The 22,646-nt window shown below is 43.3% G+C and overlaps 1 protein-coding gene across 1 annotated transcript in view; it reads left to right on the top strand.

The window, feature by feature from the left end:
• The window catches only part of LOC118482762, a 46,527-nt gene extending 24,811 nt beyond the window's left edge, over positions 1 to 21,716 (top strand). The window contains exons 5-10 of the mRNA XM_035978419.1: positions 632 to 1,344; positions 9,277 to 9,298; positions 16,108 to 17,437; positions 17,924 to 18,462; positions 18,577 to 18,623; positions 20,374 to 21,716. Of these exons, the coding sequence (XP_035834312.1) occupies positions 632 to 1,344; positions 9,277 to 9,298; positions 16,108 to 17,437; positions 17,924 to 18,462; positions 18,577 to 18,623; positions 20,374 to 21,716 (3,994 nt within the window). The remainder of the gene's footprint in view (positions 1 to 631; positions 1,345 to 9,276; positions 9,299 to 16,107; positions 17,438 to 17,923; positions 18,463 to 18,576; positions 18,624 to 20,373) is intronic.
• Positions 21,717 to 22,646: the final 930 nt, after the last annotated feature.

Here is a 22,646-nt window from a genome sequence, read left to right as displayed (position 1 = left end):
ACGAGGACGAGTGGGTCCCCGAAGTGCTAGAATTGAGTGAAATTAAGAGTGAGAGTGAAAGTACTCCTATAGAGAAACCCGCCCCTTTAGAACTCAAGGTCCTCCCATCCCACTTAGAGTATGCTTTCTTAGGTGAGGGTTCCGAGAATCCCGTCATTATTTCGTCTAAGTTAGAGGAGGGAGAGAAGGGTAGGTTATTAGAGGTGTTGAGAGTGAATAGGGAAGCCATTGCATGGCGTCTTTCGGATATCAAGGGCATAAGCCCCGCCTATTGTACCCACCGAATACTCATGGAAGATGACTATAAGCCGGTGGTGCAACCTCAAAGGCGCCTTAATCCGAACATGCAAGAGGTTGTTAATAAAGAGGTTCTTAAGTTGTTAGATGCCGGGGTAATTTACCCCATTTCCGATTCACCATGGGTTAGCCCGACCCAAGTCGTCCCAAAAAAGGGTGGGATGACGGTGATCATGAATGAAAAGAACGAGTTAATCCCTTCCCGTACCGTTACCGGTTGGCGTGTATGCATAGATTATCGAAAGTTAAACGACGCCACCCGGAAAGACCACTTCCCCTTACCATTCATTGACCAAATGTTGGAGCGTCTAGCGGGTCAACAATTCTATTGTTTTCTCGATGGATTTTCGGGTTATTTTCAGATCCCCATCGCCCCGGAGGATCAAGATAAAACGACATTCACATGCCCTTACGGCACTTATCCGTATCGCCGCATGCCTTTCGGGTTATGCAACGCTCCGGCAACTTTCCAAAGGTGCATGGTAGCCATATTCCAAGACATGCTTGAGACTTCCATGGAGGTTTTCATGGATGACTTCTCATTTTATGGCACCACTTTCGACCAATGTCTTTCTAATCTTGATAGGATGCTTAAGAGGTGCATAGAGACAAATCTTATGTTGAATTGGGAGAAGTGTCACTTTATGGTGACGGAGGGGATAGTGTTAGGACACAAGGTGTCGAGAGAAGGCATAGAGGTGGATAGGGCCAAGATAGATACCATAAGTAGATTGCCTCCACCTACTAGTGTTAAGTCCGTTAGGAGCTTTTTGGGTCATGCGGGCTTTTATAGGCGTTTTATAAAGGATTTTTCCAAAATCACACGCCCGATGACTAGGCTTTTAGAGAAGGATGTACCTTTTGTCTTCGACAAGGAGTGCATCAAGGCGTTCGACTTCTTGAAAGAAAAACTTGTTAGTGCCCCGATACTTGTTTCGCCCAATTGGAGCTTACCTTTCGAGCTCATGTGTGACGCAAGCGATTATGCCGTAGGTGCGGTCCTAGGTCAAATAGTCGATAAACACTTTCATCCGATCTACTACGCGAGCAAAACTCTAAACGATGCTCAAGAGAACTATACCACGACGGAAAAGGAACTCTTAGCCGTAGTGTTTGCGTTTGACAAGTTTCGCTCATATCTCGTGCTTTCTAAAACCACCGTGTTCACCGACCATTCCGCTTTGCGATTTCTGTTTCAAAAGAAAGACGCAAAGCCGCGTCTTATTAGATGGATTCTTTTGCTCTCCGAGTTCGATATAGAAATTAAGGATAAAAAGGGAGCAGAAAACGTGGCCGCCGACCACTTGTCACGATTAGAGGATCCAAAGAGAGAGGAGGTTCGTGAGGATTCCATAGGAGATACCTTTCCCCACGAAACCATAGATTTTGTTAGTGCCGAGGTAGAGGGTTTGCCATGGTTTTCGGATTTGGCAAACTATTTGGCGACCGGAGATCTTGTGAGGGGTATGTCCTACCAACAAAAGAAAAAGCTTCTTAGGGAGGCTAGGAAGTATATTTGGGACGACCCTTACCTCTTTAGGATAGGTGGAGATAGAGTGCTTAGGAGATGCGTTTCAAAGGAGGATGGTTTAGACATCCTTAGACATGTGCACGAGGGTTTAACGGGGGGCCATCACGGAGCGAATGTGACGGCACAAAAGGTTTTTGATAGTGGGTTTTATTGGCCAACGGTAGTTAAGGATGCCGTAGAGTTTGTTAGGACTTGTGACCGTTGCCAACGTACCGGCAACATCTCATCCAAGGATGAAATGCCTCAAAATCCCATCCAAGTCTTGGAAATCTTTGACGTATGGGGCATTGACTTCATGGGACCTTTTCCATCTTCAAGTGGGAATAGGTACATCCTCGTGGCCATTGATTACGTTTCAAAGTGGGTCGAAGCTCAAGCTTTGCCCACCAATGATGCCCGAGTGGTGGTGAGATTCCTTAAGAAGTTGTTCACGCGTTTCGGAATCCCTAAAGCTATCATAAGTGACTGTGGCACGCATTTTTGCAATTCCGCCATGGAAAAGGCACTTGCACGCTACGGTGTCACTCATCGTCTTTCCACCGCATACCACCCGCAAACTAGTGGCCAAGTAGAGAATGCTAACCGAGGGGTGAAGAGAATCTTAGAAAAAACGGTAGGAAAAAGTAGAAAGGATTGGTCGGAAAAGCTTGACGACGCATTGTGGGCATTCCGTACCGCCTATAAGACACCGTTAGGCACAACACCCTTTATGATCGTGTATGGCAAAGCTTGCCATCTTCCGGTAGAATTAGAGCATAGGGCATTGTGGGCATTGAAAACCGTAAACCTTGACCTTACCGAAGCCGCAAGGAGGAGATTCTTCCAGATTCATGAGTTGGAAGCATTGAGGGATGCCGCTTATGAAATATCTTGGAGTATCAAGGAGAAATCAAAGGCATTGCATGATAGGAGGTTGCGAGGTTTGAAGGATTTTAAGGTAGGTGACAAGGTACTTTTGTTCAATTCACGTTTGAAATTAATAGCAGGGAAATTGAAATCGAGATGGAATGGACCGTATGTGGTGAAAGAAGTGTTTCCGTACGGCACGGTTGAGCTCTACGATGAAGTAGATAAGGGAGTTTGGAAAGTAAACGGCCATCGCTTGAAACATTACTTGGGAGGTCCAATTGATTCTACCGAAGAGGAAGAAATTCCTCTAGAGGACCCACCCACCTTCGCCGAACAGTAATTGCGTAAGGCTTCGTTTGTAGAGTTTGTACCGTTTGTAAATTGCGTTATTTCTCGTGTTTTTCGTAGTTTTTGTGTTTGCGTCTTGTGTGTTTTTGAGAAATTTTGCAGGAAACGTACCTTGAGGAGCTGGAAATTTGAAGAAAACGAGGTTTCAGGTAAGTCCCATACTTAGAAAATATTTTGGGATGATTTGGGAATGGGTTGGTAAAACATCAAAATTTTTCTAAGGCAAGAAAGTGGAAATTTCACGAAACCTTCTGTGAAAAATGGCCACTAGCGTAGCGCGACACCTATAACCATATCTCTCGCGCTACGCGAGACCTAAAGGGTTCACCAACAAGTTTTTGAACCTTTGACCCTTTTGGCCTTTGAACCTTTCAACCTGACCCCTTCACTCGCGTAACGCCAACCCTTAACCAATATCACTCGCGCTACGCGAGTGACATAGTAAATCAGAAAAAAAAAATAAAACCCTAGTTCCTATCCCCAATTTCACAAACACCACACCGTCTACCACTTTTCTCCGCCGATAGCCACCTCCATCGCCACCAATCACCACTATTAACCACCTGTCCACCACCATCATCGTCCTCCGGCGATTACCCCAACCCTCCACTACAATCACCCATCCCCAACCTCACCTTTCACATCCCCACTTCTCTGCCAATCATCACCATACCCCCACTGTTCCACCGTCTATCGCCCCTGCCACCGATCACCCACCACTTCCACCTTTAACCAATATTCACCTTCTGCAACCACCACACCCTTCAACCACTCGCCGCCGACAACCCATCTCCGAATCCCCTCACCGCTGTCGAATTTTTCTTGCATCTTTCATCGACTCAGGTACGGTTCTTGCTCATTTTTTCGGGTTACTTACTGTTTTAAGTCCGGCTCTTTGTTCAGTTGAGTTGGTTGCGTCGAGTCAGTCGGTGCTGTTGGTCGAGTCATTATTTATGCTAGTTTAGGTTAGTTCATTGGGTTCATGTGTGTCTGCAGGTCACTTATGTGTCGAGTCGCGTCTGAAGTTTGTATATGTGTCAGTGTTGAGTCCAGTTTGGTCTGCAGGTTGTCCAGTACTTAGTGTAGTTTATTTTTGTTAGTCGTTTAGTCAGTAGATTGTGAAGTGCGGTTCGGTCGTGTCAATTGAGTGGCATCAAGTCTTATACTAAGTCTGTCATATCCGAAATTTCCGCCTTTCTGAATATTGTGCTAGGGTGCGGGTGGCACGGGTTGGTTTTGACATTTTGATTGATTTGAGAGGCGTGAGGTTGGGGGTTTGATAGCTTATATAGGGGAAGTTTTGTCCGCGGACTTATTGATCATGCTATTTGGACGCGGACGTTTGTTAGGACAGAATGCACCTCAAGTGTGGGGAGGCGTTGCGCGGTTTTCACATAAAGGTCACATTTTTCACAAAAATTACGCGCCTCGTTTCCATTGCTTCCACACTTCGGAGTTGTTTTGATATCTCGGCACTTGGGATTGCTCGAGGGCGAGCAAGGTGCCGGGAGGGGGTAGAAGTGATTTGCGTCAAGGTGTCGTGTCTTGTGTCGTTTAGTGTCGTTTTTAGTTTTTCGAGTCGTCTTAGAGTTTTGTCCAGTGTCGGTTTGCGCAATGTACATCGCTTGATAATCGGATCGTTTCGCTCGTACTCAATCTTGTAACATCCCAAATATTACCATTCTAATGAAGTGATTTAATCCATTATCTAGATTGTTTTAGTGGACCGGTTAACAGGTTTTGGCGCGTGAGGTTGTATTTAATGGATTGGAAGGATCCGGTGTACTGTGATACAAATAATCTTGGTGGCGAAACACACAAAACAGAACTATGGGGAGCCTATTGTCATTATCTAAAGTGTGTCTTATTAACTTTGGGATGGTTTTTCCTTATGAATAGAACAAGAAGGGCTTTGATGCAACAAACAGTTATTTCACTCTTTCTTTAAAACCTTTCCACGCCAAACATTCAGTGACATCATTCCTTTTCTTTTCAAAACCCTAGAGCCGACACCTCCTTTTATCGGCCTTTTCATATTTGTTCCACATACACAAAGAAATCCAAGGATGAAGAACCTTCATTCAAAATTTCCCAGGTTTATCTCCTGCATGATTATTCCTTCTTCTCAACTAAGCCCATCCATGCTATTTACCATGAACTAGATGGTTTCTTCTTGTGACAACACTGCCATGTACGGTTTGGACGTGATACCAGTTGTTACACATGTGCACAGGATGTTATCTCTCGGTTTTATTCGGGTTTTGCGTAGAGTGCTATGTCGTGGGAGAGAGATGAAGACGGTGTTTGGCGGAGGAGATAGGTTGTCACGGTGAACAGATGTGGTTGCGGTGGTGACGAGATGTGGTGATAATTATGGTGTGGGATGGTGATGAATGGGTTGAACGATTACGGTGGTCGGGTTCGGGATGACTACAGGGGGCGTTGAGGATGGGGGGTTTGGTTGGCATGGTACGGTGATGGCGTTGATGTTGTTCGGTGATGGCGGAGTGACGAAGAACGGTGACGGTGTTTACGGCGGTGTAAGTTGGAGGCTGCGCTGGTGTTCAGTCATGTGGTGCTCGATTGCTGATGGCAACAGTGATTATGGATGTTGATGTGATTCATGGCGGTGGTGGTTTGCGGCTATGTGGAGATGATACACGACGATGGCGGTTGGGATGGCGGCCACGTGGTGGCCGGTTGTGGTGAGAACGGTGTGACGATTAGAAGTGAAGGGAGTTATGGGCTGGATTGTGATTGATTATCCGAGTATGATGTGGATTGATTTTGAAAACACAACATGGCTGGTTCTTTTAAACCATATGTAGGTTTGAGTTTTTGTTAGATTTTGTAGAGTGCATGGGGGATGATAATGAGGCTGCTACACAAAATAATGGGCTAAGGTAGGCTTTGGCATGGAATCTTGGATGGGTTGCGCATGTATTGATGTTGAGATGTTTGCTGTTTGCGTGAACATGTGAAATAAATCAATGCATGGGATCCTTGTGATGTATATTAGTATATAATCGACTAAAGTGATGATGATACAAAGTAAATGATAGGTGGTGTTGATGTATGGGTATGGTGAAGATTGTAGGATGTGCATGACTTTAATAATGATGCATGTAGTTATGGGGATGCATGATATCGTGTGGGGATGGCGGCTATGTGGAATTAAATGAACAAATATATGAAGTAGCTATGCATGTAGGTGAAGGAAAGTAACTTGTTGGTGTTGTTCGACTAGAATAAGAAAAAGAAAATGAAACAGCAAGCATACATCTTAACTATTCAACCAAGCTAGTATGCTCCTTATTTCTCTTTTCTAAATTTTATGGTTCTAAAAGTTCTAGGAGATGAATGGGTTGTTGATTTTGATGTGTGCGGATAATGAGGGTGCACGTTTATGGGTTCGTATGGTGACTGACGCGAAAATGTTAACGGATTGGGTTACGCGTTGTCTATTGGAATGAATTGTAACCATAAGATATCTGGTTACAGGGTTAACTTAAGGACGCGATTTGAGACAGTTAGTTTGCGGATTTGGAAGCTTTGCAACCGGTGAGTTCTTGAGCCCACTCTTTTAAATGTTTTTAAGTCTTTCGGGCTAATGTGCATGCTAAACGGGTATAATTATTTTTATAAAGGAAGTTGTGAAGTTCTTGTTACGATATTCGTTTTTAATGGTGTATTTTTTTAGCATGAAATGCGAGTAGGGTTATATTTTTTTTATACCTACCGGTGTGATACTTATATTTTTATATGCGTTCATATATATAACAAAATAAATCTATATAGAGACATATATATATATATATATATAACTATATATAAATATACACATACTTGAGTTTATGAGGTGAAGAGGTATATATATATATATATATATATATATATATATATATATATATTTAGGAGGTGTGTAGGTACGAAGGTATACGTACGATGGTTGAAGTATATATGTACACACTCGTACGTATTTGTATGTAAGTTTATGATGCCCTCTTTAAACTTTTTCAAAGTTTTGGGCTAACATGCATGTTAGATGTATTACTTGGATGAAGACCTTTTTATGAAGTTGTATAGTTTATTTGTACTTACATACCAACTATACATGAGGATTATTTGCTTGCCCTTTTATGTGCTTGCGTGTGATGTGTTGGGTCATGCCACAACCAGGTCGAACAGAGGAAGTCCCCTAACAGTTTATCTGTCCTTGGGGCAAGAGGAAGTCCCCTAACAGTTTATCTGTCCTTGGGGCAAGAGGAAGTCCCCTAGCAGTTTACCTGCCCTTGGGACAAGATGAGAAGAAAAATTCCTTTATCCTCTACTTTGTGTTTGGGATTTAAGGTGAGGAGATCTGTGTTGTGTGCTTGACTCATTAAAAGATGAATTTTAAATTTTGAGGATAAAATAAATATATTTATTTATTTCCATGATGAAGATGTTTTACAATTTTTATTTGTTAAATTATAAACTTGAACTCACTCAGCGTAGCTGACTTTTGCATGCACGTTAGTTTGATTTCAGGTTAGACATACAGGCGCGAGACCACTTGGATGTTGCACTAAGTTACCCGGCATTGACATTGGCATTTCTAGTTGAAGACGTTGTTTTAAGAAATTTTTCACATTAAAATTTTGTATTTTTAGTTTGGATGTTTCCCATGTTTTGGTGATTTGACTTAAACGTTTTCCGCTGCGTAGCTTTTTTCAATTGAAGGAAATAATAATATTAAAATTTTCAACTGTTTGTATTATTTATGCAATGATGTCCCAACTGTGAGACACCCGGATTTTGGGGTCTTACAAATCTCCATTCGGGCGAAGTTCGATCCGGTTTTCGAACCGATATGCGTAAAAGTCACTTGTATCGAATAACGGCCGCGAACGAAATGCTATACGGCCGTTGTTCGACTGTATATTTTTATATTATTATTTCGTACATTTAAAAAAAATAAAAAAAATAAAAAATAAAAAAATTTAAAAATCCAAAAATAGTTTGTTATTACTGATGATCTGCTTGTTTTGTCTTGAATATCAATTATTTTGCAGATATGGCGAGTAGTTCTAGAGCAGGTCGGGCACGAAAAAGGGCTGCGGGGCAGACTGCACCGGAACAGGATCCGGTGATTATCGAAACGCCCATTATTCAGATAGCAGAGGATGATCCCAATCTAAGGAAGATTGAATACTCGACATCATACAATTTCATACCGGATGAGTTGATGAATAGGGTAGTGAACCATCCGATCCTTAAGTTTGAAGAAGATACGTATGAGTGGGATAAGTTTAAGAAATTTAAGAAAATGGCACTGCTTCAGCATAGGGTGATAAATTGGGAGTGGTTGACTGAGATAGGTGCAGAGCAGGAGGTTAGGGAGTTGTTAGGAGAGAGGTTGATAGACGCGATGAATTGTATTGACCCTCAGTATGTAGAGCTTGTGTTAGAGTTCCACAGCACGTGGATGCATAAGGAGGGTAAGTTTGAGCAGGGAAATGCGTTATCGTTCAGTTTCGGTAGGAAGGTGTACGAGATGAACGTACCTAGGTTTGCGATTATTTCGGGGTTATATACTGAGGAGGAGGTTAGGAGACCCGAGTTCTCGACCTGTTTGAGGGGTGCGTATTCGGAGAATAGGAGGTATAGTGTTGGAAGAGCGGAGTTGAAGGCGTTTTGGGAGACGATTTCGGATGCGGAGTTTGGACAGACAAATCTGATTTCGACGGTTAGGAATCCGATATATAGGTATGTGTTGAGGCTGTTAGCGACGACGTTGGTTGGGAGGAAGTCTGGGGAGAATAAAGCTAACTGGATTGAGCTTTTTATTTTGATGTGTCGGGTGCAGAGGAGAGAGTTTAATTTGGCCACAGTGTTGGTAGATTCGATTAGTCGAGGTAGGAGAGGTGGCGATAGGGCTAGGTTGGATATGGGCCCCTATATTACTAGGATTGCATCACATCTTGGGGTTTTAGATGTATATCAGCCTCAGTTCTTGCATAGGGGCCCGACGACTGCGATTTTTGGGTTAGAAGACCTGCAGAAGGCAGGCATCGCGTCGTGGGAGGCACCGTATGGTTGGGAGCCGATTAGAGAGGGCCCACCTGTTCAGCCACCGCAGAGGGGGCCAGTAGATGTTGAGCCACAGCAGGAGGCAGGACCGTCAGGTGCACAGCAGCCACCACAGACACCGGTACAGCCGGTACATCAGGCTGAGAGGAGAGTCCCGTTACCAGTGCCCCTCACTTTAGAGTCATTCTCTGGCTATGTGGAGCAGAGATTTGACAGATTGGAGCGTATGATTGAGTTATTACATAGGGGACAGGGTGCACAGACGGGTTCTGGTTCTACTTATCATGCTTATGAGGCAAGCAACCATGAGACAGATAGTGGGTAGAGATCGTGGATGGATAGCAGGCGGATGAGCAGCAGCTGATGATTATATCTTTTGATGTTTATTTTTTTCTTTATTGCTGTTTTCATCCTGTTTGATTGGTCTATATTTGATATTGATACACGTTAAACAGGTTGGGTTGGTTGGGCTGGTTTGATGAACACTGATGCATCTATTTTGATATATATATATATATATATATATGGTATGTTGGTAGGTTGTTCATTGTTTGATAGGTGATTATGTTAGCCGCTTTCGTTCGCGTGTCCCAGGTTGAGTTGTTTGCTGAGCGCGTTTCGAATTGGAGGGTTTATGTGGAAATGACTGGCACTTTGACAGTCTCACATATCAGCTAAGTCGTTTCCCTTTTGTTGTTGTTGTATTTATTTTTATTTCATCGTCTAGTTATTTAGTTAGTTCGTTATTTATTTAGTAGTTGTTAGGTAGTGTCGAGTCGTGTTTTCGTTCTTGCATTAGGGACAATGCAATCTCTAAGTGTGGGGATGGGAATACATGTAAATAATCGAGTCTTAATTATAAAAATAATTATAAAAATCCAAAAAAAATTAAAAAATTGAAAAAATTACAAAAAAATTGAAAAATCAGAAAATGTCTTTCGAAATAAAAAGAAGTTTGCATTTTTGAACGGAAAATGATAGAAAAGACAAATTTTTGCTCGGGTGTGAATAATAATAATATGAGATTATAATAAATTGAGCTTGCGTCTAGTTAGGGATATGTGGGTAGGCCCGGGTTTTGGTTCTAAGTCCCTTTGAGTTAATATACCTTAATTGTCGGTCTGCTAGTGGGTTCTCGCCTGGGAAATATGGGAAACTAAAACTGGCAAAAATAGTATAAGGGATGCCGTTATAAGCTAAGATAGTTAGAGTTTTTTTATCTTATCTCGCTGAAAAAGAAAAAAAAAATAGAATAAAAGTGAGCTAGAAACTAAATGAAAGTAACACAGGCCTATGTAATCCGAGTTGGGGATAGCGACTCTACAGCCGGAATGCCTCTGGGATGTGTGAAATCGACTTGCCGAATAAAAGTACCGAAACCTATGTAATCTGTGATTGGGGATAGCGACTCTACAGTCGGAATACCGCTGGGTTAGGGAAAGCATCGTCTAGTCTCACGAATATAAAGCTGAAAAAAAAAGCAAGCTGAAAAAGAAAAAAAAATGGAAAAAATTAGATTTGATTTCAAACTCTCTTTATCTTGGTATAAAACGGTTGGGAATTGGTCAAATGATCGTTCTTTTAGTCCTATAAGCTTGAGTTGGGAGTAGGTGGACTGTTGATTCTAGTGTGAGACCCTAGGTGGATTGACCGCACTTAAATTAAATTCACATGATAAGGGTTTGGGATTGGATTCGGGTTTAGAGTGGATAAAGTATATTCGCAATCGCAGCTAACGCAAGCTTTGGTTTTAATTAATTATACCTATAATTTTCGACCCAAGTGAATATTTATCTCTGATTCCGTTGCATAATTCTTTTTCGGGGACGAAAAAAGAGTAAGTGTGGGGATATTTGATGTATTGCAAAATACATACTTTTATCGTGTATAGTTTGTACGTTTTATCGTTATTTTTAGCTTAGTTTAGTTTAGAATTGCGTGCTATTGATCTACATTGCGTTTTCCAGGTCTTGATACATAAAATGCTGAAACTGGAGCAAAATCGAGCTAAAGTGTCAAATGTCAAGTTCCGGAATCAATGTATAAAAGTGTTAGAATAATTTTGAAGTTTTTGGAAGTTGGAGCTAAGCTTGGAAGTAAACATTCTGTGAAAAATGCTCACTAGCGTAGCGCTAAGGTAACAGGACGCTCAGTCGCGCTACGCGACTGAGGTAGCGTTGACTTATGCTGACTTTTGGCCACTAGCGTAGCGCTAGCGTAAAGGAGAGACCAGTCGCGCTACGCGACTGGTATGAATGATGCGCCTGATTGTGGATCGATTAGGGTTTGGTATAAAAAGAATAATAATCATCATTATGACATAACACACGAACCAAGAAACCCTAGGCGACTTCGGAGAGCAGATTTTGAGTTTTTCGAGGTGATTTAGCTTGCAAGAATCATCCGGTTGAAGCACGGAGCGTAGGAAAGAAGATTGTTCGGGTCTTATCTCCCGGTTTTCATTATTTTCTTGTTTCGCTACTTTGATCATGAATTCTTGTTTTGAATTTGATTTGTTTATGTTAGACATCATGTTTCTTGGCTAAACCCTAGATACTACCTAGACTAGATGATGGTTTGATGAAAGTTTGGATTTTTTTAACGGTTTTTATTGTTTGACTATGGATTGATTTTGAAAGTAACGTGTTCTAGATATTCTGATTTGGTGCGTGTGCGTATTTACTTTTGATTGTGGATTATTTGCTGTTTCACATAGATCTTAGTGACGGTCTTTATCACATAATAGATCTGTGTTGATTATTTGCATCCTTGCGGGTTCGGGTGATCTTTGGGTAAATCGGCCGATAGCCTTAGAAACAGTAACTAAAATATAATTAGAAGTGAGTATTCTGCTTAACTTGTCGCTGAGAGGCTCGAGTTAGTTAATAGGTCGCGGTGCAGTATATAGCTAAATTAGATTTTGAGAGAAGTCGAAGTTAGTTCCCTAATTGCAGTTGTGTCTAGTAAACCAAGTTAGAACCTAGAATTGCCTTAGATTATCGCGCTGAGAGGTAGATAGTCATATTAGGGCACTTTTAGAGTCGTTAGAGGACTGAGAGGAAATCTAACAGTCGGTAATCATAACAGCCTTGTAGGGTTTCCTAGGTTTCTTCCTGAGAAGGGTCGGGAAGTCTTAGCATTGAAATACCTTAAGGTTTAGTATTTAACGATCCCGGCTCCATACAACAATAAAACCGTTAGAAGTCCATTCATAATTAAACTGGATTCAAGTCTAGGTAGTCCTTAATCTCATCTGAATCAAACCCCTAGTTTTCGTTCGTGTTTTTAGTTAATTTCAATTTAATCACAATTTTAGGATTTTAGTAACCCCCCCCCCTCCAAACACAATATTCGCTTAATCGTGTCAGTGTCTAGTCTAAGTTTAGTCGTTAACGTAATTCATAGAGTCCTTGTGGGTTCGACATCCGGACTTACTTTTCTGTGCTAGAGTCGACCGGTACACTTGCCGGTGAGTAGTTTAGTCAGGTTAAAGAGTCTAGATTTTATTACTTGAGTCTTAATTTAGGGTAATTTTAGTTTAATTAGTTGAACTACTTTTTCCACATCAAGTTTTTGGCGCCGTTGCCGGGGATCTCTTGGCAATTGCGTTAACTGCTTTGTTTGGATTTCAACTGATATCGTTACGTGCTTTTTGTGTGTTTGTGAGTCGTAGGAGTCCAAGTACTTTTAGTGTCTTTTTCATATTTCTTTGAGTCTTTTATTGGAGTTGACTTACTTGTTTTATTCTTGGTTTTGCAGTTCATGCCCCACACGCGTTCGCAGGGACCAGTGAAGCCACCAATTGACAAGTCTTCCTTCTCCACACCAATCCCTCAGGTTCGAAAACCCCCAACTTCATCTTCAGCCCTTTCTGACTCTACACTTCCATCTAAACCACTGAACTACGACTTCACCCCGAAGTCATCACCCCATAATTCCCCACCACCCTCCCGTCACCCTAGTCCACCACCAGTTCACCAAATGGCCGAAAACCAAACTGTCCACCAGCGTTCCACCGCGGGTTTTACCGCAAACTCACCCATCACCCTCCCTGAAATCACCAATGATAAGTCTTGGCAAATTCCTTCATACATCATGACTGCCATTAACAACTCTTGTCAGTTTCACGGTCGTGATGATGAAGACGCGCCAGCACATATCAACCGTCTCACCCGTCTGTGTAGCACCTTCGGCATCGAAGGTGTGAATCTTGATGCCCGCTATCTCCAAGTCTTCCCCTTTTCGCTTGCTGGCCGCGCAGCCACCTGGCTTGATTCGCAACCGGCAGGTACTTACACCACTTGGGCTGGACTTAGAGATGCCTTCCTTGCTAAGTATTTCCCACCTGCGAAGGCCTCCCGCCTTCGAGATCAGATCCATTCCTTCAGAATGGAGCCTGACGAACCTTATCACTTAGCATGGGAGAGGTTTCAAACATTGCTCTCGCGTTGTTCCCAACATGGACTGTCGGATTGGGCCTTAGTAGAAAAATTTTATAATGGTCTTACCCCTGAGTGCAAGGCCCGATTCGACACATCCGCAGGAGGCCACCTAATGGGAAAGAAAACTGTGGCTGACTGCAACGACCTCTTTGAGAGCTTCGCTCATGCTGATATAGATCATAGTGCTACCGGCAGGAATTCCAATCCTGTGATTACCTCCTCATCTTCTCGAGGAGTGAATCAAGTCGTTTCAGACTCAAAGGTAATATCTCAGCTTGACTATATCACCAAAGAGTTGCTAGAAATTAAGAAGAAGGTAGATAGATGCGAGGTTTGTAGAGGGGGACATGACACCATAGATTGCCCAACCATCACCCTAGAGCAGGTCGAGTATTTAGCAGGTCAAAATAGGGGTCCAACTAACCCGTTCAACAATAGTAACTCTAATTGGCGTGCTAATAATTATCGCTCCTCAGGTAACCCCCCTGGTTTTCCGTCAGGTCAATACCAAAGTAGGGGGCCAGGTTTTTATTCTAGTGGGGGGTCGGGTCAAACAGGTCAATTTGCTAGTTCAGGTTCAGGGGGGCAGTTTAGAGGTGAGGGGTCAAACCAAGAGGTTCAACCTAAGAGTGAGGGGTCAGGGGGTAGTTTGTCTAGGATAGAGGACCTTCTTTCCCAATTATTGGTTAAGGACCAGGCTACCCAACGTACCTTAGAGGACCACGCTACGCTTTTAAAGAATAATCATTCAAGCTTCTTAGACCTTCAAAGGCAAGTTGGGGATTTGCACGCCAGTTGCACGAACGACCTCCCGGTCAATTTTCGGGCAACACAAAGCCCAACCCATCTGGCTCTTTAAAGGCAATTTCGACCCGTAGTGGTAGAACCTTAGGAGAGATAGTGAGACCCGAGAGTGTCGAGATAGAAGAGGAAGAACCCGTAGATGAAGAGATTGAAATGGAGGCGCCCGGTAAAGTGCAACCTAGGTTAATCCCAGCAAGTACCGCACACACCGGGGCGCCTTCGAGTGAGAAGAGTGTAGGAAAGAAACCCGTTCAAGTCGTTCCTTCACCGAATGTTGATATTTCCCATGCTCCCTTTCCTTCCCGCCTTAAAAATCAAACCTATTCCAAAGAGTACGGGAAATTTTTAGAGATCTTTAAGCAACTTAGGATCAACCTTCCATTCATAGAAGCTCTCCAATCCATGCCCAAATATGCAAAGTTCCTAAAAGACCTTCTAAAACGCAAGGATAGGTTAGGAGAGGTTTCTAACATCCCCCTTAGTGGAGGATGTTCCGCCGTAGTGTTGAACAAGGTTCCGGAAAAATTGACGGATCCGGGCCTTTTCACCATCCCGTGCTTGTTTGGGAGTGATACCGAGTGTAGGGCCCTAGCCGACCTAGGAGCGAGTATTAACTTAATGCCATATTCTTTGTATGAGAGGTTAGGTCTAGGAGAGTTGTCACCTACACGCATGTCTTTGTCGCTAGCCGATAGGTCCGTTAAGTATCCACGAGGCATTATTGAAAACCTTCTAGTCAAAGTGGATAAGTTCGTCTTCCCCGTAGACTTTGTCTTTCTTGATATGGAAGCCGACGAAAAGGTTCCCATCATTCTAGGACGCCCATTCTTGTGTACCGCCAAGGCCATCATCGATGTCTTCGACGGGAAAATCACACTTCAAGTCGGCGAGGAGAGGGTGACTTTCGAGATAGCACGCTCCATGGAACACCCTAGTGGTTCCGACGATCTTAGTAGTCCTTGTCATTCGGTCTATTTCATAGAGTCTTTCTTATCTTGTGTTGACCATTGCTTTGACTACATTAGTGGAGCCGACCTAGTCGAGAGTAGGATAGAGGAGGTAGTTGAGAAGGTAGAGGAGATTGTTAGTGAGAGTAAAGAGGTAGACGAGGACGAGTGGGTCCCCGAAGTGCTAGAATTGAGTGAAATTAAGAGTGAGAGTGAAAGTACTCCTATAGAGAAACCCGCCCCTTTAGAACTCAAGGTCCTCCCATCCCACTTAGAGTATGCTTTCTTAGGTGAGGGTTCCGAGAATCCCGTCATTATTTCGTCTAAGTTAGAGGAGGGAGAGAAGGGTAGGTTATTAGAGGTGTTGAGAGTGAATAGGGAAGCCATTGCATGGCGTCTTTCGGATATCAAGGGCATAAGCCCCGCCTATTGTACCCACCGAATACTCATGGAAGATGACTATAAGCCGGTGGTGCAACCTCAAAGGCGCCTTAATCCGAACATGCAAGAGGTTGTTAAGAAAGAGGTTCTTAAGTTGTTAGATGCCGGGGTAATTTACCCCATTTCCGATTCACCATGGGTTAGCCCGACCCAAGTCGTCCCAAAAAAGGGTGGGATGACGGTGATCATGAATGAAAAGAACGAGTTAATCCCTTCCCGTACCGTTACCGGTTGGCGTGTATGCATAGATTATCGAAAGTTAAACGACGCCACCCGGAAAGACCACTTCCCCTTACCATTCATTGACCAAATGTTGGAGCGTCTAGCGGGTCAACAATTCTATTGTTTTCTCGATGGATTTTCGGGTTATTTTCAGATCCCCCATCGCCCCGGAGGATCAAGATAAAACGACATTCACATGCCCTTACGGCACTTATCCGTATCGCCGCATGCCTTTCGGGTTATGCAACGCTCCGGCAACTTTCCAAAGGTGCATGGTAGCCATATTCCAAGACATGCTTGAGACTTCCATGGAGGTTTTCATGGATGACTTCTCGGTTTATGGCACCACTTTCGACCAATGTCTTTCTAATCTTGATAGGATGCTTAAGAGGTGCATAGAGACAAATCTTATGTTGAATTGGGAGAAGTGTCACTTTATGGTGACGGAGGGGATAGTGTTAGGACACAAGGTGTCGAGAGAAGGCATAGAGGTGGATAGGGCCAAGATAGATACCATAAGTAGATTGCCTCCACCTACTAGTGTTAAGTCCGTTAGGAGCTTTTTGGGTCATGCGGGCTTTTATAGGCGTTTTATAAAGGATTTTTCCAAAATCACACGCCCAATGACTAGGCTTTTAGAGAAGGATGTACCTTTTGTCTTCGACAAGGAGTGCATCAAGGCGTTCGACTTCTTGAAAGAAAAACTTGTTAGTGCCCCGATACTTGTTTCGCCCAATTGGAGCTTACCTTTCGAGCTCATGTGTGACGCAGGCGATTATGCCGTAGGTGCGGTCCTAGGTCAAAGAGTCGATAAACACTTTCATCCGATCTACTACGCGAGCAAAACTCTAAACGATGCTCAAGAGAACTATACCACGACGGAAAAGGAACTCTTAGCCGTAGTGTTTGCGTTTGACAAGTTTCGCTCATATCTCGTGCTTTCTAAAACCACCGTGTTCACCGACCATTCCGCTTTGCGATTTCTGTTTCAAAAGAAAGACGCAAAGCCGCGTCTTATTAGATGGATTCTTTTGCTCTCCGAGTTCGATATAGAAATTAAGGATAAAAAGGGAGCAGAAAACGTGGCCGCCGACCACTTGTCACGATTAGAGGATCCAAAGAGAGAGGAGGTTCGTGAGGATTCCATAGGAGATACCTTTCCCCACGAAACCATAGATTTTGTTAGTGCCGAGGTAGAGGGTTTGCCATGGTTTTCGGATTTGGCAAACTATTTGGCAACCGGAGATCTTGTGAGGGGTATGTCCTACCAACAAAAGAAAAAGCTTCTTAGGGAGGCTAGGAAGTATATTTGGGACGACCCTTACCTCTTTAGGATAGGTGGAGATAGAGTGCTTAGGAGATGCGTTTCAAAGGAGGATGGTTTAGACATCCTTAGACATGTGCACGAGGGTTTAACGGGGGGCCATCACGGAGCGAATGTGACGGCACAAAAGGTTTTTGATAGTGGGTTTTATTGGCCAACGGTAGTTAAGGATGCCGTAGAGTTTGTTAGGACTTGTGACCGTTGCCAACGTACCGGCAACATCTCATCCAAGGATGAAATGCCTCAAAATCCCATCCAAGTCTTGGAAATCTTTGACGTATGGGGCATTGACTTCATGGGACCTTTTCCATCTTCAAGTGGGAATAGGTACATCCTCGTGGCCATTGATTACGTTTCAAAGTGGGTTGAAGCTCAAGCTTTGCCCACCAATGATGCCCGAGTGGTGGTGAGATTCCTTAAGAAGTTGTTCACGCGTTTCGGAATCCCTAAAGCTATCATAAGTGACCGTGGCACGCATTTTTGCAATTCCGCCATGGAAAAGGCACTTGCACGCTACGGTGTCACTCATCGTCTTTCCACCGCATACCACCCGCAAACTAGTGGCCAAGTAGAGAATGCTAACCGAGGGGTGAAGAGAATCTTAGAAAAAACGGTAGGAAAAAGTAGAAAGGATTGGTCGGAAAAGCTCGACGACGCATTGTGGGCATTCCGTACCGCCTATAAGACACCGTTAGGCACAACACCCTTTATGATCGTGTATGGAAAAGCTTGCCATCTTCCGGTAGAATTAGAGCATAGGGCATTGTGGGCATTGAAAACCGTAAACCTTGACCTTACCGAAGCCGCAAGGAGGAGATTCTTCCAGATTCATGAGTTGGAAGCATTGAGGGATGCCGCTTATGAAAGATCTTGGAGTATCAAGGAGAAATCAAAGGCATTGCATGATAGGAGGTTGCGAGGTTTGAAGGATTTTAAGGTAGGTGACAAGGTACTTTTGTTCAATTCACGTTTGAAATTAATAGCAGGGAAATTGAAATCGAGATGGAATGGACCGTATGTGGTGAAAGAAGTGTTTCCGTACGGCACGGTTGAGCTCTACGATGAAGTAGATAAGGGAGTTTGGAAAGTAAACGACCATCGCTTGAAACATTACTTGGGAGGTCCAATTGATTCTACCGAAGAGGAAGAAATTCCTCTAGAGGACCCACCCACCTTCGCCGAACAGTAATTGCGTAAGGCTTCGTTTGTAGAGTTTGTACCGTATGTAAATTGCGTTATTTCTTGTGTTTTTCGTAGTTTTTGTGTTTGCGTCTTGTGTGTTTTTGAGAAATTTTGCAGGAAACGTACCTTGAGGAGCTGGAAATTTGAAGAAAACGAGGTTTCAGGTAAGTCCCATACTTAGAAAATATTTTGGGATAATTTGGGAATGGGTTGGTAAAACATCAAAATTTTTCTAAGGCAAGAAAGTGGAAATTTCATGAAACCTTCTGTGAAAAATGGCCACTAGCGTAGCGCGACACCTATAACCATATCTCTCGCGCTACGCGAGACCTAAGGGGTTCACCAACAAGTTTTTGAACCTTTGACCCTTTTGGCCTTTGAACCTTTCAACCTGACCCCTTCACTCGCTTAGCGCCAACCCTTAACCAATATCACTCGTGCTACGCGAGTGACATAGTAAATCAGAAAAAAAAATAAAACCCTAGTTCCTATCCCCAATTTCACAAACACCACACCGTCTACCACTTTTCTCCGCCAATAGCCACCTCCATCGCCACCAATCACCACTATTAACCACCTGTCCACCACCATCATCGTCCTCCGGCGATTACCCCAACCCTCCACTACAATCACCCATCCCCAACCTCACCTTTCACATCCCCACTTCTCCGCCAATCATCACCATACCCCCACTGTTCCACCGTCTATCGCCCCTGCCACCGATCACCCACCACTTCCACCTTTAACCAATATTCACCTTCTGCAACCACCACACCCTTCAACCACTCGCCGCCGACAACCCATCTCCGAATCCCCTCACCGCTGTCGAATTTTTCTTGCATCTTTCATCGACTCAGGTACGGTTCTTGCTCATTTTTTCGGGTTACTTACTGTTTTAAGTCCGGCTCTTTGTTCAGTTGAGTTGGTTGTGTCGAGTCAGTCGGTGCTGTTGGTCGAGTCATTATTTATGCTAGTTTAGCTTAGTTCATTGGGTTCATGTGTGTCTGCAGGTCACTTATGTGTCGAGTCGCGTCTGAAGTTTGTATATGTGTCGGTGTTGAGTCCAGTTTGGTCTGCAGGTTGTCCAGTACTTAGTGTAGTTTATTTTTGTTAGTCGTTTAGTCAGTAGATTGTGAAGTGCGGTTCGGTCGTGTCAATTGAGTGGCATCAAGTCTTATACTAAGTCTGTCATATCCGAAATTTCCGCCTTTCTGAATATTGTGCTAGGGTGCGGGTGGCACGGGTTGGTTTTGACATTTTGATTGATTTGAGAGGCGTGAGGTTGGGGGTTTGATAGCTTATATAGGGGAAGTTTTGTCCGCGGACTTATTGATCATGCTATTTGGACGCGGACGTTTGTTAGGACAGAATGCACCTCAAGTGTGGGGAGGCGTTGCGCGGTTTTCACATAAAGGTCACATTTTTCACAAAAATTACGCGCCTCGCTTCCATTGCTTCCACACTTCGGAGTTGTTTTGATATCTCGGCACTTGGGATTGCTCGAGGGCGAGCAAGGTGCCGGGAGGGGGTAGAAGTGATTTGTGTCAAGGTGTCGTGTCTTGTGTCGTTTAGTGTCGTTTTTAGTTTTTCGAGTCGTCTTAGAGTTTTGTCCAGTGTCGGTTTGCGCAATGTACATCGCTTGATAATCGGATCGTTTCGCTCGTACTCAATCTCCATTCGGGCGAAGTTCGATCCGGTTTTCGAACCGATATGCGTAAAAGTCACTTGTATCGAATAACGGCCGCGAACGAAATGCTATACGGCCGTTGTTCGACTGTATATTTTTATATTATTATTTCGTACATTTAAAAAAAAATAAAAAAAAATAAAAAATAAAAAAATTTAAAAATCCAAAAATAGTTTGTTATTACTGATGATCTGCTTGTTTTGTCTTGAATATCAATTGTTTTGCAGATATGGCGAGTAGTTCTAGAGCAGGTCGGGCACGAAAAAGGGCTGCGGGGCAGACTGCACCGGAACAGGATCCGGTGATTATCGAAACGCCCATTATTCAGATAGCAGAGGATGATCCCAATCTAAGGAAGATTGAATACTCGACATCATACAATTTCATACCGGATGAGTTGATGAATAGGGTAGTGAACCATCCGATCCTTAAGTTTGAAGAAGATACGTATGAGTGGGATAAGTTTAAGAAATTTAAGAAAATGGCACTGCTTCAGCATAGGGTGATAAATTGGGAGTGGTTGACTGAGATAGGTGCAGAGCAGGAGGTTAGGGAGTTGTTAGGAGAGAGGTTGATAGACGCGATGAATTGTATTGACCCTCAGTATGTAGAGCTTGTGTTAGAGTTCCACAGCACGTGGATGCATAAGGAGGGTAAGTTTGAGCAGGGAAATGCGTTATCGTTCAGTTTCGGTAGGAAGGTGTACGAGATGAACGTACCTAGGTTTGCGATTATTTCGGGGTTATATACTGAGGAGGAGGTTAGGAGACCCGAGTTCTCGACCTGTTTGAGGGGTGCGTATTCGGAGAATAGGAGGTATAGTGTTGGAAGAGCGGAGTTGAAGGCGTTTTGGGAGACGATTTCGGATGCGGAGTTTGGACAGACAAATCTGATTTCGACGGTTAGGAATCCGATATATAGGTATGTGTTGAGGCTGTTAGCGACGACGTTGGTTGGGAGGAAGTCTGGGGAGAATAAAGCTAACTGGATTGAGCTTTTTATTTTGATGTGTCGGGTGCAGAGGAGAGAGTTTAATTTGGCCACAGTGTTGGTAGATTCGATTAGTCGAGGTAGGAGAGGTGGCGATAGGGCTAGGTTGGATATGGGCCCCTATATTACTAGGATTGCATCACATCTTGGGGTTTTAGATGTATATCAGCCTCAGTTCTTGCATAGGGGCCCGACGACTGCGATTTTTGGGTTAGAAGACCTGCAGAAGGCAGGCATCGCGTCGTGGGAGGCACCGTATGGTTGGGAGCCGATTAGAGAGGGCCCACCTGTTCAGCCACCGCAGAGGGGGCCAGTAGATGTTGAGCCACAGCAGGAGGCAGGACCGTCAGGTGCACAGCAGCCACCACAGACACCGGTACAGCCGGTACATCAGGCTGAGAGGAGAGTCCCGTTACCAGTGCCCCTCACTTTAGAGTCATTCTCTGGCTATGTGGAGCAGAGATTTGACAGATTGGAGCGTATGATTGAGTTATTACATAGGGGACAGGGTGCACAGACGGGTTCTGGTTCTACTTATCATGCTTATGAGGCGAGCAACCATGAGACAGATAGTGGGTAGAGATCGTGGATGGATAGCAGGCGGATGAGCAGCAGCTGATGATTATATCTTTTGATGTTTATTTTTTTCTTTATTGATGTTTTCATCCTGTTTGATTGGTCTGTATTTGATATTGATACACGTTAAACAGGTTGGGTTGGTTGGGCTGGTTTGATGAACACTGATGCATCTATTTTGATATATATATATATATATGGTATGTTGGTAGGTTGTTCATTGTTTGATAGGTGATTATGTTAGCCGCTTTCGTTCGCGTGTCCCAGGTTGAGTTGTTTGCTGAGCGCGTTTCGAATTGGAGGGCTTATGTGGAAATGATTGGCACTTTGACAGTCTCACATATCAGCTAAGTCGTTTCCCTTTTGTTGTTGTTGTATTTATTTTTATTTCGTCGTCTAGTTATTTAGTTAGTTCGTTATTTATTTAGTAGTTGTTAGGTAGTGTCGAGTCGTGTTTTCGTTCTTGCATTAGGAACAATGCAATCTCTAAGTGTGGGGATGGGAATACATGTAAATAATCGAGTCTTAATTATAAAAATAATTATAAAAATCCAAAAAAAATTAAAAAATTGAAAAAAATACAAAAAAATTGAAAAATCAGAAAATGTCTTTCGAAATAAAAAGAAGTTTGCATTTTTGAACGGAAAATGATAGAAAAGACAAATTTTTGCTCGGGTGTGAATAATAATAATATGAGATTATAATAAATTGAGCTTGCGTCTAGTTAGGGATATGTGGGTAGGCCCGGGTTTTGGTTCTAAGTCCCTTTGAGTTAATATACCTTAATTGTCGGTCTGCTAGTGGGTTCTCGCCTGGGAAATATGGGAAACTAAAACTGGCAAAAATAGTATAAGGGATGCCGTTATAAGCTAAGATAGTTAGAGTTTTTTATCTTATCTCGCTGAAAAAGAAAAAAAATAGAATAAAAGTGAGC

This window comes from Helianthus annuus, chromosome 10 (genome assembly GCF_002127325.2).
Source record: "Helianthus annuus cultivar XRQ/B chromosome 10, HanXRQr2.0-SUNRISE, whole genome shotgun sequence".
NCBI lineage: Eukaryota > Viridiplantae > Streptophyta > Magnoliopsida > Asterales > Asteraceae > Helianthus > Helianthus annuus.
Note: the sequence above shows the minus strand (reverse complement) of the source record. Positions and strands in the feature narration are given on the sequence as shown.